This window comes from Mixophyes fleayi, chromosome 11 (genome assembly GCF_038048845.1).
Source record: "Mixophyes fleayi isolate aMixFle1 chromosome 11, aMixFle1.hap1, whole genome shotgun sequence".
In the NCBI taxonomy this organism is placed as follows: Eukaryota; Metazoa; Chordata; class Amphibia; order Anura; family Limnodynastidae; genus Mixophyes; species Mixophyes fleayi.
In genome coordinates, this window is record NC_134412.1 from 29,339,953 (window position 1) to 29,358,507 (window position 18,555).

The 18,555-nt window shown below is 39.7% G+C and overlaps 1 protein-coding gene across 3 annotated transcripts in view; it reads right to left on the reverse strand.

The window, feature by feature from the left end:
- PPP6R1 (protein phosphatase 6 regulatory subunit 1) overlaps positions 1-18,555 on the reverse strand; it is a 61,337-nt gene that overhangs the window by 28,771 nt on the left and 14,011 nt on the right. For 2 of the 3 annotated variants that reach the window (XM_075190078.1, XM_075190080.1), the window contains exons 2-4: positions 6,198-6,430; positions 5,752-5,938; positions 3,426-3,563 (exon numbers count right to left, since the gene is read on the reverse strand). In XM_075190078.1, coding sequence (XP_075046179.1) covers positions 3,426-3,563; positions 5,752-5,938; positions 6,198-6,424 — 552 coding nt within the window. In that variant the 5' untranslated portion in view covers positions 6,425-6,430. Of the gene's footprint in view, positions 1-3,425; positions 3,564-5,751; positions 5,939-6,197; positions 6,431-9,400; positions 9,545-18,555 lie in introns of those variants that run through there. The other variant, XM_075190079.1, reaches the window with a different exon arrangement.

Consider the following 18,555-nt stretch of genomic DNA (forward strand, 5'->3'; position numbering starts at 1 on the left):
GAGAAAAGAGCCTTTCCCTGTGAACATATCCTCAGTTCTGCAGAGCTTATTTTATTATATAATGGACTAATAATGGAAAATTTAAATAGCACTAATGGTAGACTTTAGAAATAAAAGCATTAAAATCAGACGCGCACAAGATTTGTAAATCCAGTTGTATTCTTAGATCATTAAATGCATAGAGGCAGCGGATACAAAGTAGAGCAACGTGTCTGGCAAACAACATGCTGTGTACTCCTTGTGCATTTTTTGCAAATGGCAAGGAACATGTCTTAAGCACGGGTTTATTACGGCATTAATCCCATGAATAGCTGAGCTGCATTTTTTTTTTTTTTCAAACATAATTCACTGTGGCTGGCTATAAGCAGCAGCTTGGTAGTCACAACTTTCATTGGTTTGTTACTTCAGGCTGCTATGATTTGAATAATTTCCAAAGTAATATGTGACTGTCTTGGCAACCACAGTCATATGGCACATGATGTAGTGAGCAGAGGAGTTTTGGAACACCCCTATGAGCTCAGTCTACGCTGTGCACTGTAAAATCTTCCTCTCCTTCCCTCTCCTCTGCCAGATGATACGCCAAGAGTCTGTGAGTAACTGGCAGCCATACTTGTCCACCCCCCCCAGAGAGATGGAGCAAGGCAAATAAGGATTTGTAGGAGGTCTGCTAAGAAAAATGATGCATGCTTTAGAAAAAAAAAAAAAAAAAAAAAAAAAAAAAAAAAAAAAAGGTACTTAACTTGCTATTTAAAGGTTAAAAAAAAGAAGTGTGGGATTCTGCTTTAATATGTAATATAAGAGTAATTAACCCAAAATGATACATTGTCCATACAGTAGACATTTAATCAGAGGTCACCAAATACACAAGCGCTCTAAAAAACTGCCTTTACAATGACCTTGGACAATGGCAATGACCAACCACATGGTCATCATTGCAACAGGGTAAGGGCACATGAAGAGGGCAGCAAATGGTTACCATGGTAATATTAAACAAGCTGGGGGACTCCAACAAGTCACTCCACAGTCTGAAATATTATAGCCTTCTCAGAGAGAAATCTGTTTCTAGGGGATTTTAAAATCATACTGCAACAACTGCAAATCCACATGACTGTGTTAGGTAAACGCATATTACACATGGAAAACATAAGAGATTCATTTGGTACAGATGCCAAAAACGCATTAAAAGAAGTAGTCTGGAAATTGTCAGCTAATGCGAAAAAGACTTAGAGGATGGTTCATGGAAAATCAATCAAAATGTAATCTGGTACTACGGGGAAATAAAGCATCTCAACATTCTTCTCCATTCATCCGTTCCAGGATTGGTCCTCTTAAAAGTAAGGCCCACAAAGAATTCTCGAGAGAGTATAATCACTTATCCATGTTAAGGCGGATCTATTTGGCTCTTTAATAAATCAATCTGTTCCGAGACAAATATTCACAAATGTCACAACCCCACACAGTTTAAACGTGTTTCCAGAAATGAATTTTTTTTTTCAAACAAAAACCCATTGAGGAATACAAAATTCTGTGTCAAATCTACTTGTACCCCAGTGTCTCCAAACGTATGGCAGAGTTTAACAAATGGGTACAATACCCCCAAAACATTGCTTGTATATCTTGACCTTGTCACCAATAAGAGGAGGGTAAACACCCTATTTCTGTGCCACTGTCTTCTACATGAAGTGTGCAGCCTGGACCTGACGAAAGCAGTGTGACTGTATCCAGAACATGCCCCTGCCCCCCCCCCACATTACAGGAAGGACCCATCTATACTGTATCAGAAGATCACTGTTATAACCCCGGTAACAGGACAGTTTCCGTCTAAAGACACCAATGTATTTTTTTTGCATAAACAAAACTAAAAGCACCAAAATTGTGGGAATTACAGACCAATTTTGAGTGGTGCCAAATTTTCATCTTGTCTACTGAAATAAACCACTTTACACAGAAACCAATTTAATAGTTAATCTACCTAATAATGAGTTGCTCTCCCAGCTGTCCTAAGAACAATTAAAGTTTGGCAGGACATGGACTCAATAATGTGTTGAAAGTGTGGCACAGGGACCATGACTTATAGCAACTTCAACACAGTGTTGTATTGTATGTATTTGGAAGACAAATTTCAAAGCGAACACACTAGTTTATTTTTAATCTTTCCTAGTGTCACTCTGAATTATACAACTATACAAACTGCTGGCATCAGACTACCCTCTTTAAATCGCTGCACTTTTCTTAAGGATCATCATTGCTCTTATATACTTCTATTTAAAACAAGCAATTCCATGGCTGCGTTTGTCAGATGGGAGAGAATTAGGAATCACTATCCAAAATAGCTACAGCTCCGGGTCATATCGTTTGATCAACAAGCCAGCTAGACGGTACTAGAAACACAACATTTTATAAATACTGGAAATTAAACAAATTCAATTTCAGGAAACACTATTCAACCTTAGAAAAATAAATAAACCAAGACAATGAGTATAAAAAGTATCTTTGCAGGAAAAAGCAACCGACATTGTGCTGGAACTTCTCAAAGTGACAATTAGAATGTAAGCTCTCGCGGGCAGGGTCCTCTCTACCTCTTGGCCCACGTCTGTTTACTGTCTGACTCCCTCGTTCTCCCGGTCACGTATTTTGCTGCACTCTGTGTGAGTCCCTCATATGTGCTACCTCATCTATTTGTTACTTTCCTCTGTATCCGGCGCTATGGAATCTGTGGCGCCTAATAAATAAATAATAATAATTTGGGAAACACAAAGGGGTAGAATATTTATAAGAAACATTAAAGAGGCATCATATTTCACCACTGGTATTTGACATGGTTTCAGCAAAATCTATTTAAGGGACAGACACAATATATGGTGTCTAATTCATATTTAAACATAGCTGTACAGAAGACTCCAGCCACAGTGTGCATTTCTGCCACTCCGTGTTTGGTACTTCCAGTGAATGGATATTGAGCGGCCATGTTTCTTAGATGGTAACTTAGAGAACATTAGCAGTAGACAACCAGCATTTACTCTACAAGTTAATGAAAAATAGTCAACTATTTTCTTTACCTATAGAACCAAAATCTAAACAGCCTGTTAATTCCTTCCCACTATGTACCCCCTTTTACCCCTCTCCTCCCTTCCCTTATTTTTTTGTGTGTGCCCTTCCCTTACCCCATGTCCTTTTTTTATTTTCTGTACCCCATAATTTTTTGAAAAATCAACAATAAAATACTATTAAAGATAAACAGCCTGTTAATTATTGTATGCCATGCGTATAACAGCAAGATTTACAGAGACAGCTCGACAACTGTTATTTTTTAAGCACAAAAAACTTTGCAGCCACATTGATATGATTTGATTTGTTGAAGTGACAAGTATAAATCTTGAGCACAAACGACAGCAGCTCCCAACAGAGCTGCAGCTTACGCTTACATTGAACACATCCTGTCTCAGCTGTGGCTGCTCCACGCACGTCAGAAGCCGCAGTAACAGGTCCATAATGGCGGATGTGCCGATGTGCCGAAGCAGCAAGTTCACAAAATCTTCCTTTTTTTGAAGAAAGGCTACAATCTGCAAAACATAATATATATTACACACCACAACTGATACAGTTATATATACACATATATACATAAATACATACACTAACATATTTTATGTCAAATATTAAAAAAGAAGAAACAATGCGCAATTGGGTAACAAACAAGTTCAAAACTTGTCCTGATCTTTTGAAAAGAAAGCCGAATTTGCCTTGAGCACTTCCAGTGTGCAAATGAAATGTACATACACTGGTTGGAGATTAAGCACGCCATTTAAGCTGCAGCTCTCTGCAGACTTGGCACAGTTAGCCAAACCACGTTGAACCTTTTACACAATCAAGCAAACACACATTCGCACACTTATCCTGGACCTGTTCTCAGGTCTCAACAAGAGGACACATTTCTAAGATGCATAACTGGTTCAGCCAATTTGATTTATTCACTCCTACTCTCCTGGGAGAAGTCACAAAAAACATTCAACGTGAGAGATAAAGCATAGACAAAACCTTGTTCAACTAGTTTTCTCAGCATCTATGGGTATGAGCTCTTAAACAGGATCCTGGCACCTTCAGGTGACTTTAGACTGTACATTCTTTACAGAAAACAGCTAAATTGCTGCATCTTTCTGCCATGTAATATCACCAGGAACAGTTATTTCTTTCTGCTACCTGTGGATGCACAACAAAACTGCTCTCTAGATACACATGTATCCAACGGAGCGAACACAGCAGAGCTAAAATATACAGCTCTACTTTATGGCATACATAAATGGCAGAAAAGCACAATAGAAAGTCTGAATGATAAAGGACAGTCACTTAAAAACAGATATTACTGTACATCTGCATGCACCTGTATGGGAACTGTATACACTACAGAAGAAAATTTGAGCTATTTGCAAACGTATATAAATATCATCATCATAATTCAGGAATGGTGTTTCGTGTAGAATGAGTGACTTTCCATGCAATCCCATATGGAGGGTAAAATCCATAGAACCAAGTCAAGGACTACCTACAAACATCCTCTGTGTTACCCTGGGCACATGTAAAGAGGGGTCCACGACAGTGTACACAGTCAGCATAATATCCACAAAGACGAGCCTAACTTGTAAAAGTATCAAATGTTGCATTGCGCAGTGGATATAAACTGCTACACATCGCCATCAAGTCTGTTTGGTTTAGTGCTACAAACTGCTGCATTTAATATAGGGCAGTCAGAGGGCTGATTGTAAAACCGCCAGTGATGTGTGGTGGGTTAAAAACAACTAAACTGCTGGCGGTTTACTCAAAACCACCTCACAATAAACAAAAAACAAAACACTGGCTTCCGATAGGCTACTTAGCTCAAACATGCTGTCTGAGCTATCCTGCCATTCATAACAAAACAGGAGGCACCACTGACATGCATTATTGTAGCAATTATTATTTAATGATTATGGGGACAAAATGAATTTATAATTACCTTATGGAGGCAATTTTTATTGTGCATTATATTAATAGGGCAATATTACTGATTGGTTTTTTTAATTATTGGGCAATATAAACAAATAATTATATTAAGGGGCAATTATATTTGATTGCTAATGGTAGCAATAATTATTCATGATGGGTACAACGTTTATATTACACACAGGTTGCACTAAAAGTACAAGCATGCGCATGTGTGCATGGGCATGCTGGCACTTGTTCTACTATTATAATAAGTATATTATTTTCACCATAATATAATGAAGAATAAAGCAGAAGCAGAAGAGAGGCCTCTGCTGAACAGAATTGGTGTCCCAATGTGGTATATTAGAGGGGGTAGGCAGGAGGTTGTTTCTTCTCCATCCGGTCCAAGGTGACCATTTCCGTGGGCAACCAAGCTGCCACCATAGATATATAGAGGTAACTGGACCTCAGAAACCAACACCTAGGGACAGACTCAATTCAGACATCGAACATTGCCTGGACGTTCAGATGCGCACATTGGCAGCTATTACGGTAAGACATCTTTGCTCATTTTGCCGTGCACCTCTATGGGTCACAAGGGAAAATGAGCGAAGATTTCTGTGAAAACGCTGATGCGATCGGTTCGCCGCAAACTGTTCCGCGTCACCTCTTGCCGAACCGAATCTGACCCCTGGAGTGGTAAATCATTTTTTAAGGGCACAAGGAATTCAGATTCTTTAAGGTAGACATTGCCATCACACCGTTGCTATTTAACATTGTAAACGTTACCTGTTCCGTCTTGCGGTTGATGAGAATTCCCATCACTTTGCTGAAGAAGCTGGCAAGCAAAGGATTCAAGTCTTCGTCATTTTGCAAAAAACCATACAGCCGCTTCAGTAAAGCCTCGTCCTCTCCTAAAGCATCATTAATCTGCGTTACATCTGCTGTCAGGATCTCACATGATACACTGGGATATCTAAAAAACAAATAAAAAAACAAAAACACATTTACCAAGTGGTAAAGACTTTAAACTTCCAGCTGTAGTAACAGGGGTGAGAGATGCAGCATTTACAAAATACAATTTGAAATTAAACACATTAAAAGAAAAATACATCTATGTAACAAGCACCAAGACAGTCTAGTAAACACCACTCTTACAATTAAAAACAACGGCAGAAAGATCTAAATAGGATTACTTCAATATCTGTGTGATAAAGGATCTAACTGACGCTTACTTATAGCGCAGCTTCTCATCTGTGTCGCTAGAAGGCTCCTGTGTGATGCAAATGACTAATTCCTCCATGTGCTGTGGTTGGATAAGGAATTCCACCAGCTTGCGATTAACCACTTTACACTCCTGCAGCACGTCTTCCTCTTCCAGCACTTCAAAGAGAGTAACATTTTCCTTCTCCAGAAGGGTGTCCACGTGTGAACTTGTGTGCAAGTCAAATTTCCAAAACATGTCTCACTGCAAAACAACAATTGTGGATATGGTGAAGATTTGCTTGCTCCATCTTTGATCACTTTATGGGTTAATGCTAGAACTCTATATTTTTTTTATCAAATTTGTGCTTCACTTTAATGCATTGATTATTTTCACTGAAAATATGAGTGGGCTAATAAATGCCAAAGCAACCACAATTGTTGATTTTTATACAAATCGTATAAAACCGTTCAATAAATTATTAAAGAGTCATCACAGTGTGGGAAAGTGTGGCTGTAACTATGAGCAGCTAATGCACCAGTGTCTTGGCAAACCCTGGGCTGGGATTACAGCATTGGACAGCAATGGTAATGTTCTGCAACAAGTCCAAAAAGCTTCCACAGGGGCAGCCCAAATCCACGTAGATTTAATATTGTACTCCCAATCTGTTGGTGTTCTGATGAATGGATCACTGATGGGTGTCCAAGCCCCCCCTGCCCAATCTTCACGGCCTCCATAAGCAAGCATCTTCCCCCACATTAACTTTCATGTCTCCATCAACTAATGCTCTCCTCAATCCAACCGTACCCCCAGAAGCTGCACAAAACTGTCTGTCGCCCATAGCGGCTTCAATATTGGTGGCTGAAGAGGCTTCTGACTTACAGTAGCCACACTCAACAACTGTACTTAATTTGTTAGCATCATGATCACCATCAATGCAATAGAATTGAAATAAATATCTCCCATTTGTAATTATATCTGCAATAGGGTAATCCTTTACTTTAGTAAACAAAATACATTCTGCAGACAATTCTGAAAATATGTTTTACCAATCTTGCTGAACATCCAAAAATAATCAAAGTGAACTTTGACAGTAATGGACACGGACTGATCACTTATGATCGTATGCATGGAATGGTTGTTCTGTATAGCGGCACATTAAGTAACAAAACCATATCTGTTTCATGTACTGGGCTGCTGGAGTAATCCCTGCTGTACTGCCACATATGGAGGAACATGTATGCAAGAGAAATTTACTGTAACCACTTCATATCTAGGAGAACCACTGTGCAGCATACCAAGATCCCAAGGCCATTATATCAGGGGGAGAGCGGCTATGTCCCAAATGGAAGGATCCTGCTGTTCTACTAGTTGAGGGAGGCATGAGGGTTAAATAATTAGTTTACCATGAGTTTTCCTTTAATGTGGTACACTTACTGAGCCAGAAAATTTAATTAATTCAGCTGTGCAAGATTAACTAAATGATTAAAACTTGGCCTGTTAGGGAAATAGAAACTTCATCCCCCCCATTAGGTGCCTATGCAGTTTACTTGAGACTTTTCCATAGCACTCACATGCTACCTTTAAATCAAAGTAATTTCAACAACAACCAATGCATTAGTACACAATGTACATTTCACAAAACTCTGCGATGTACCCTTTATTCCATTCCCCAACGAAAACATTCAAATACAGTATTATCATTTAATGTTCAACTGTACATGCAGTGGTTGGTGTGCATTCGATAAACAAAACAAAAAACAGTGAGTCATATGTACACACAAATAATACACACACACACACACACACACACACACACACACACACACACACACACACACACTAGTATGGCAAATTAACTCCATTACTCCTAGCTATCACTAGACCACAGGCTATAAAGCTGGGTACACACCAATGCAATCTTCCTAACGATGCAATTTCTGTAACGGCTGAAAGTCCCGATGAGCATGCAGATTCACGTGTACACACCTACACAATCTACCTTCAGATCTGTGATCTGCACCTCTCAACCATCTGCTGAAAAGATCGTGACCTTGCGCACTCCATAGAGATCTGCCTACGTTGCAGGTCGTGAGTGCGTAAACACTTCCACATTTGCCTGACACCGTTCCATCGCTGATCCTGATTTTCAAGAAGTTTATAAAACCAAATCACCAGATGCCATGTGTTTTGGTAGGATAAAACATGATAGTGGGAGTGTAAACACACTTGCAATATCTGAGCAAACAGTTGTGAATTGTGTGATCTGCACGATAATTACATAGGTGTGTACCCAGCTTAAAGGGCTGAAATTTGGTAGGGCTCAAACTCATTTTCGTGAGGTAATTTTACCTCATGAATACACATGTGTAGAGGCGTGCGTTAGTGTGTGTGTGGAAAAAACTATTTTCTCAGAAAGGGCTCATCCAATTGACCTGAAATTTGGTATACTGACATTATTTGACAAAAAAATTAGAATAGTCAAGTCAGTTAACGTCCATCATCCCCCCTTCCCCCTGTGGGAGGGGTAGTAAAGGCTAAATTTACGAGTTGAGGGGTCAAACTCATTTTCGTGAGGTAATTTTACCTCATGAACACACATTAAAAAGGGTGCTTGCGTCGGGAAGTAATGGTCTTCCCCTGAGGAGGCCTGGGCTAGGCCCAAATGCATGACAAGAACCTTTTTAACACCTTGAGTAGCTTGATTTGACTAGAATGCATGAGTATCATGCACGGGTTAACACTATATACATGTATATATATATATACTTTCAAATATAGTAAGTCGTAAAAATAAACATACTGTGTATATCCCTTACCCCTAATCCCAGATGCACACTGCTGTTAGAAAGTATATTTAAATAATTAACTTAATTGGTTTCATAAACGTCAACACATTAAGCTACACAGTCTAATAACCATACAGCACAGTACATTAGTGTTAAGGAATTCTCTGCAAAGGAATTTGTTTCAGTTTTATTTGAGAAGGTTCCAACTTGATATTATGCATCCAAGTCCTAACAAACAACACAACAAATTACAGCAATCAGCACAATAGCACTGAATACTTTTAAACCTCACATAACATACGCGAGACTATGCTATTCGCCGGTCAGCCAGCATTGCCGATTCAGGAAATTAGACAGACACGATATACACCAGAGCCAAGCGTACTTGTGGTCCACTGCATGGAGAATAAAGGTGAAATACGTAGTGAATAAGCAGGCTATTTACCCTTAAATAAGGATAGACAGAGTCCATAATATCCACACAATGAACTGCGAGAATCAGTAGCACTTATAGTTCGTCCTTGCGGGGCAGCACACTTCTGCCTCACAGCACTGGGGTCATGAGTTCAATTCTCGACCATGGCCTTATCTGTGTGGAGTTTGTATGTTCTCCCTGTGTTTATTGTGGGTTTCCTCCGGGTGCTCCGGTTTCCTCCCACACTCCAAAAAACAAACAAACATACTGGTAGGTTAATTGGCTGCTATCAAAATTGACCCTAGTCTCTCCCTCTCTGTCTGTGTGTGAGTGTGTGTCTATAGTAGGGAATTTAGACTGTAAGCTCCAATGGGGCAGGGACTGATGTGAATGAGTTCTTTGTACAGCGCTGCGGAATTAGTGGCGCTACATAAATAAATGATGATGAACTAACTCCAAAGAAAATTCTCCGCAGAGGATTTTCCTTTGATGAAACGGCAATACAGCATGCGGAGGAACGTATAAGGAGTTATTTAAAGTGGTGGATGCTGCCGTTTGCCCATCTGTGGATACAACCAATTAAGAAACTTTGGAAACACCACAACTTGAGAGACATGAAGCCAAGGTTGATAGACCTGGATGTGTAGCAAAGAGTCACACGTGGGGACGAGTTGTAAGAGAAGTGTTATTGCTTCTTGTGGTTCTTTGTGTGGATGTTCGGGTTTCTGTCTAGGGTAAATCCCTGTTTAAGAGTAAATAACATGGGGTTCCATGTTTACAAATACAAAAAGACCAAACAGGGCACTTGTTTGTTATTTGGGATTAATATAAATCTAACCATGCCCTAATATTTTCATGCTGTTTTCTACAGCCCATTTAGCGACTTCCCCCCTTTCCTACACAGACGGTGGGCTCCCATGGTGGAGAGAACCGTGTATCATATATAATATGTGATCATTTTGCTACACAAATAATTTAAAATGCTACAGTTACTTTCCCCCAATGTCCCACAATATACCCGGGTGTAAAGTGCAGAGCATTTACCTACATTTTACAGTGAATAATCCCTATAAGGGCACAATAATAAATACTAGCTTTTGGGAGGCAGACTTGGGCAAGGAGATTTGAATGCAAAACAGTAGGAAAAAGAAAGAAAAAAGAACTTAACCACCAAGAAGCTTTCAGTAACAGCAGAGGAAAGAGAAAGCTTCTAAAAAGGTCGTCATGTGACGGTAAAGGACACCAAAAAGATTATACAACATTCACTGTGTGCTTCCATATGCTTTAGTGTTCAGTGAGTGAGGGATGTTTTCAAAGTCTTGTGGGTAAAGTTATCAATAGGCGGTTATCTAAAACCGCCTATTTTCTGTGATTTGCTGTTGTATTTAAAACAGCAATTATATTAAAGGCTAAACCCAAAGGGATTTGCTTTTAATAAAATTGCCTTTTTAAATAACGCTGGCAAACTGCCGAAGATCAGCGGTTTTAGAGGACCACCGATCGATACATTTACCTCCTGGAGTTTGGAAGAAGGTAGAGAAATTGACATCCAACATGCTAGTCTTCATTATCTATACTGAGGCGCTGTTGGTGATTCTCAATCTAGCATCCACCACCTCCAATTTTTCTTGGCTGATGTATTTTGCCAATAGCAGACGTTTAAGCCAGATTGGATAACAACATGGTTAATGAAAATGGAATGGTATTCAATATGGAAATCAGCAAGGAAAGAATGCAAGTCTGGAGTACGAAGGGGCCTGTGGCCAATATTGCAATCAGGATTGTAAACATCATTTGAAATTAGTTACAGCAACAATAACACGCTCTTAAAATCACAAACAAGGGTTTTTATCAGAATTTGTCAGTCATTGCCTATGTAAGGTGTCTACTGTTGCTTGTAACAGAAGGAGAGAATATTACAATACTACATGTCAATCACCTTTAAAGCATCAGTGACTCTAAAATAGAAGTTGACCCAATTTGAACAGTAACATTCAGAGATATATATGAAATGCTGGACACACAAGTTGTGATATCGGTGGCAGTCTGAGGCAATTAGCCTAATATTACGTGTGGTCCCATTATGGCCCCATGGCTGGAAGTTGACTGCTAAACCCGAGCACTGAATTACTGACTACCATTCAATTTGGCTACTTATGTGACAAGACCATACCATTGCCAAACATACACTTCAACATAACCTGAGATGGTTAAAATTGTACTTAAATCCGTAATACAGCTGAATGCAAACAGTTGTCTCGTTACAGATAGAATGAGGGGGTGGGGACCTTCCACATCTTTTTTTTTTTTAAGTTCGGAAACACATCTGTATGTTTTTATTCCCTATACGTTAAGCTTTCTCCTGGGCTGGCTTCCTTCAGATGACACAGACAAGATACCTGGGAGGTATAGTGGAACCAACCCAAGAATGGCCATATCATCATCAACATTTATTTATATAGCGCCAGCAAATTCCGTAGCGCTTTACAATTGGGAACAAACATTAATAAGACAATACTGGGTAATACATACAGACAGAGAGGTAAGAGAACCCTGCTCGAAAGTTTACAATCTATAGGACAATGGGAGTTAGAAACACAAGGGCACGTGCTACATCATATTGCACAATTGACCAGCCAGACTGCAAAGGTAAAAGTACTGAGTGGGCTATGTGTGTTGCAATGTTGGTCAGAAGGTGGTTGTCTTGCGTTAGCAGTGTAGAGGATGGTAATAGGGTAATCTAGGGAAATTAAGATGATGGTTGAGGAATATCATAACCTTGTCTGAAGAGGTGGGTTTTCAGTGAACGCTTGAAGGTTTGAAGACTAGAGGAAAGTCTTACTGTGCGAGGGAGGGAATTCCACAAAGTAGGTGCAGCCCGGAAAAAATTCTGTAACCGAGAATGGGAGGATGTGATGAGAGTGGAAGAGAGACGCAGATCTTGTGCAGAACGGAGGTGTCGAGTTGGGAGATATTTCGAGACAAGTGAGGAAATGTATGTCGGTGCAATTTTGTTGATGGCCTTGTATGTTAGTAGAAGAATTTTATATTGGATTGAAATACAGGCAGCCAATGTAGAGACTGACAAAGTGGCTCAGCAGAGGAATAACAGTTTGCAAGGAAAATTAGTCTAGTCGCTGCGTGCAAAATAGATTGTAGGGGTTCAAGTCTGACTTTGGGAAGACCAGTAAGGAGGGAATTGCAATAGTCGATGCGGGAGATGATGAGTGCATGAATTAATGTTTTTGCGGTGTCTTGTGTCAGATATGTGCGTATTCTGGAAATGTTCTTTAGGTGTATGTAACATGATTTAGATATAGAGTTGATGTGGGGAATAAACGACAGTTGTGAATCAAGGATTACACCTTTATGGTCATGTTATCGACAGAAATAGAAATGTCAGGCAGGAAGCTTCTGTTCTTGGGTGGGAATATTATTAATTCAGTTTTTGAAAGTTTGAGTTGGCGAGAAGACATCTAAGATAAAATGGCAGAAAGACAGTCAGTAACGCGAGACAACACAGATGGTGAAAGATCAGGAGAGGATAGATAAAATTGTGTATCATCCGCATAGAGATGATACTGAAATCCAAAGGAGCTTATTAGTTTTCCAAGAGAAGTGGTGTAGATAGAGAATAGCAGAGGACCTAGGACTGAGCCTTGTGGAACTCCAACTGATAAAGGAAGCGGAGCAGAGGTGGATCCAGAGAAATTAACACTGAAAGATCAATTAGATAGGTAGGATGAGAACCAGGATAGGACAGTGCCTTCAAGACCTAGGGATTGCAGCGTTTGTATGAGGAGAGAGTGGTCAACAGTGTCAAATGCAGCAGAGAGATCCAGGAGAATTAGAAGAGAGTATTGGTTATTTTTTGCTGTGATCAAATCATTGACAACTACATATACACTCAAGCTATGTACACACTACAGAAAACTTCTCCCAATGCCCTATCTGTAACAAATTTACCAACGACTGAAAGGCCCGATCACCATGCCGATTCCTGCGTACACACTTACATGATTTACCTTCAAATCTGTGCTCTTCATCTGTCATGACCATCTGAAAAGATCATGACTCTAAACTCTATGGAGATCTGCCTACACTGCTGGTTGTGAGTGCGTACACACTTTTTACATTTGCCCAACAATCATCCCATCATTTTATAGAGATTTTTAGTCCAGTTATACAATCAAATGAAACGATGCCATATGCTTTGGTGTGATAAAACATTATCGTGGGTGTGTACACACTAATCCAATATCAAGCTAACAGCCGTTTATCAGGCGATTGGCATGATAATAGAGTAAAAAACCTGTAGTGTATACCCAGCTTTATAGCCTAACTTGGAAAGCAAGATGAGCTGCCGGGTGAACAGTCATGGGGAACATGGTGGCTTAGTGGTTAGCACTTCTGGCTGCTGTCAAATTGACCCTAGAATGTGTGTTAGGGAATTTAGACTGTAACCTCTATTGGGGCAGGGACTGATGTGAGTGTGTGCTCTGTACATTGCTGCAGAGTTATAAATAAATGATGATGATGGGGAACACTGTTTTTTGCTACCTTGTCGTTAAGCAATAAAGTAACATCAGAGGAATTGGTGACTGGTCCTCTGAAAATACAGACAAGCAGTCAGCTGTGTGCCAAATATCTTCCCAAGATCCCAACTTACTTAAACATTTCTAAAGACCTCGCAACAATTTTACATGTATATTTGTGAATGTTTTAAGCGGATCTTTCATATAGAATTCAAGTGTTTGCATATCTTAGGTTTAGTGGTCTCCAATTATCTCTCATATTGCTGCCTATACATCATTCAGTGACAAATCCATGTTCAACAAATGCAGGAGTTAAGGGCTGGTGATACTCAATGTAAGCAAAACACTAAATATATCTTAATATGGCATTCTCGGATACGAGTGTCTGGATCCTGAGTGTTGACGCTTTACAGCAGCAGTTGATGTTAAAAAGTCATCCTGATCATTTTTTGTGTTAATGGAAAATATAAATTGTTGAACACTGAAAATCCACATGTGAAGGCTACAAAAACTATTGCCAAGTTTATTACAAAGAAGTCCATCTAAAAAAAATAAAGATAAAATAAAATATATATATATATTTCTTTTCTTTTCTTATTATTTTAAACCCAAATATACAATTTCATTTTAAAGAGCATACACTAAGAGTCCTTTAGCAAATACCACTTTCACATCTGAGTTGATAAGTAGAGAAGATCTGGCCGTTTGGGTTGAGCAGCTGGAGCTCTTCCAGCTTCAATAGAGCTTGTTCGTGTGGTCAGCAAACATAGGCCGATAACGTTCAGTTTATGAGCACATTTTCCAGCATGCCCAATAATAATTAAATCGGTTTCAATCAGATCGTGGGATTCATTTTAGAGCCTACACACCTCTACGATCATCAAGCCAATTGCCCAGTAGCTGTGATAGAGCAGTGTGCGGCTAGCTCAACGTCAATGTGCTGATATTATGGAAAGAGAGAATTGAATAAGAAAACGAAAAACATTGCAATGCCCTAAAAGACGACCTGTCAGGTCTGTGAATAAGTAGGTTTTATATAGTGCCTTGAGCAATATGTATGTGTAAAAATAAAAAAGCTTCTGGGAGGCTTACGCCTACAGTCCCTCTGTGCTCGCAAGGCAGAGAAGCTGTCATGTCAGGGAGCCTGTCCAGAAGAGAGCACGATTTAGATATTGAATCAGGCATATGGTATTTGCTTACAGTGCACACCAATGTTCTCCATGGCACGAGACACTATGAAAAATACCATTTTTCAAAAAGCAGTCCGTCCTTCTTTCACACGTGGCACATTTTATGGAGGCCTGGGCAAACGCCTCCTATGCATTTACTTTTGGGCCTAACTGGGTGTACATCGCCCGTCGCTCCCTACAGGCTCCAGATGGCTCCTAATTTTGACCAACCAACATTTTCACTAACCAGGTGTGCTGAAAAGAAATCTCTCCTTGCTCGCGGCACTATGAAAGCTGTCTCAACAAGTCATGTAAACCTGCTACACACTGAAAGAATGTTTATTTTATTTTTAGTGGATAATCACCAGTGACAACTAGTCTGTAAAATGGCCATTATACTTACACATAAAGGATGCAGTCCTCTGTCAGTTGCAAAGGTATCAACCATCAGTCAACTTAATGAAAGACAATTTTCATCAGATAATAAATAGCATGCTGCTACTGCTGTCACAGTTGATGAGTGCTTTTTTTTATTAGGACTAGTGGCTGGTCAGTATTAAATTATGTCGGGGAGTAAATTAGTATAACAGTAAAAAAAAAAAAATTCAATGGCTGGTAAGCCTTTTTAGATGTGACAATTATCTGGAAAGAAAAACTATTCTCTAGCAAACAATGGGTTAGTTTTCCAAAAGAGTCGGCCTTTCCAACTGTCTTCAATTTAAGATATTGGAGTAATAAAAGGGGAGTTGAAAGGGGGGATTCAATTAGCCGAAGGGTTTTGCGGACATTCCGGAGACAAAATCTCTACTCATTTTAACAGAGGTGCGAGGACATATGAGAGGAGATTCCTACCGTAGCATCAGAAAAAGTGCGCAGATGTGATGTCCTGAGGAACATTGTAGCTAATTGAATCTGCCTCTTAGAATAGTTTTAGCACTTCACTGTTCCCATATAGACATTAGTAAAGGGGTAAAGTGCCAAATAGACCAGAAACTTTGACAATTACATGCAGTGTCAAACTGGGGCATGAAGGTGCCTATGGAATGGTGTGTACGCCGAAAGCATCTGCTCATCATTGTAGGGGGTACAGTCAGCCGCAGAGGGGTGTGGCCAGCCACTAGATGGGGCTTCATTTGGGCAAAGTGCGGACAGCTTTGAAGCCAGTGATAGGAAATCACCCAAAACCAGGATAGGGAGAGCACTAAATGTCAGAATAATGTATAATAAAAAAAACAAAAAAACTGAAACAAAACTGTTAATGGATCAAAACACTCTGAAAAAAAATATAATTTATATTTAAAATAAAGAAATAAAAAATCTGATGAATAAGAACATATGTATCAGAACTCATATACAATATTCCCATATGAGGCGTTGATGAGGTGGACATGTAAAGTGTGAAGCCAGCACACTAACATGAATCATGTGTCTCAATGGTTTTATAAAGTCTCTGAAAGCATCTAGAGACCAATAACAATCTGGGGGTAAATGTATCAAGCTGAGTTTTTCGGCGGGTTTAAAAAACCAATCAGATTCTAGCCATCATTTATTTAGCACATTCTACAAAATGACAGCTAGGGGGGTATCCGGGGATCTCGCTAACAATTGAATAACCCCCCCCTAGAATCTGATTGGTTGCTATAGACAACATCTCTACTTTTGAAACCCGCTGGAAAACTCTCAGCTTGATACATTTACCCCCTGGTCTCATTTGGTGCACGGTCTTATAAGAATAGAATTTAGCAACCTGGTGTTCACAGAACAGCTCTATATAGATGCGGAGATCAAATGGTCACATCCAGAGTAAAAGAGCACATTAAAACAATGTGTCCTTGCAAATTGAAGTACTTCTTGATGGGCAACCAAATATAATTCAAGGGCCACTTGTGTGAGTTTCCTTAAGAGTCACACATTACCTCTCCTTTAAAAAAAATAAAGAGGCGTTCACAAAACAACCTTGGTAAACCCACATAAATCATCCTACATGCCTCTCTTGCTCCACAATTACACCTTATGTCACTTAGACACGCCACTTGCTCCAACATAGCCCCACAAACCCTCAGATCCCACAAATAGTCCAGGACTTCCCCACATGCCCCTCACACCTGCAGAGGTGGTCACATAACATGGAGAGAATAAGTCACAACAGGGGGCACATAGCTGGGGGCAACTGCAACAGTGCACAGTGGGGGTGGGGTCCTCCTGGGATTTTCCCACAACCTTGGTGGGCCAGTCTGACGTGGATTACACTGAGTGCGTTCTCTGTACAGCGCTGCGGAATTAGTGGTGCTATATAAATAAATGATTATTATGTGTCATAGGGAGAAGGTACAATGGCGATACCGATCAGATATAAACTGATCAATTTTGGATATTGGAAATCTCATTTCTTCAAGTCACTGCACTCTGCCTCATCAAAATGTTGACAACTGTGATTTCTTAAAACTCATGGGCAAATGGTTACAGTAACCACAACTAAATGAGCAGAACCATCACCATATTTGTTATTAGTTAACAACAGGGATTGTAACATCATGCTGCAATTACAAACTGCATCTAGCACAGTGAAGTGAACAGGTTGGATATATGGGGTGTTGTCTGCTAACCTGCTGTCATATATTCAGTCTTTTGTGGACGTTGTCACACCCACAACGAAGTCATACCCCACCCCAAATGAGGTCACATTTCCCTTCTTCCTAGCTACACCCCCAAGCTATCTATGGTGGAAGGATTATCACACCTCCAATAGATTGACAGGAGAGTTCAGGGAAAAGATAAAGGGATTATGGGCAAGAGAAAATATAAACTCTATTGAATAGTGAGCTCTGTAAGCAGAGTTAGCACCATCTGTAAAGAGAGTACTCTTCTGATGGTGATTGAGAGTATTTAAGAGTGTACTAAAATTACCTCAATTAACAAAAGCCACCATGCTGGCTGCCTAGGCAGGCTTTATGAGGAAAAAATGTGTGTGTATAATATAATATAATATAATATAATATAATATATATATATATATATATATTAGCCAATTAACCTACTAGTATGTTTTTGGAGTGTGGGAGGAAACCCACGCAAACACGGGGAGACCATACAAACTCCACACAGATAAGGCCATGGTCGGGGGTTGAACTCATGACCCCAGTGCTGTGGGGCAGAAGTCCTAACCACTAAGCCACGATTTTAGTGTATCCTCTTCTTTGCCCAATCTCGAATTTATTTATGCTCTTCTGGGAATATGGTTTTCCAAACTGAACTGTTTTCTAGGTGTGGCTTCACCAATGATCTATATGATCTCTCTCTTCTATTAATACCTCTTGCTGTGCAAGCTAATATTGGACTGCTTTGCTACATTATATATTTTAGTGACCTAGAACAGTGACTCCTAGATCCCTTTGCGCCTTAGGTAAAATTTTAGTGCCGTTAGTACTGTACACATTTTTTTTTTTTGACCCAAGTGTACGAGTTTGCATTTTTTGCCATT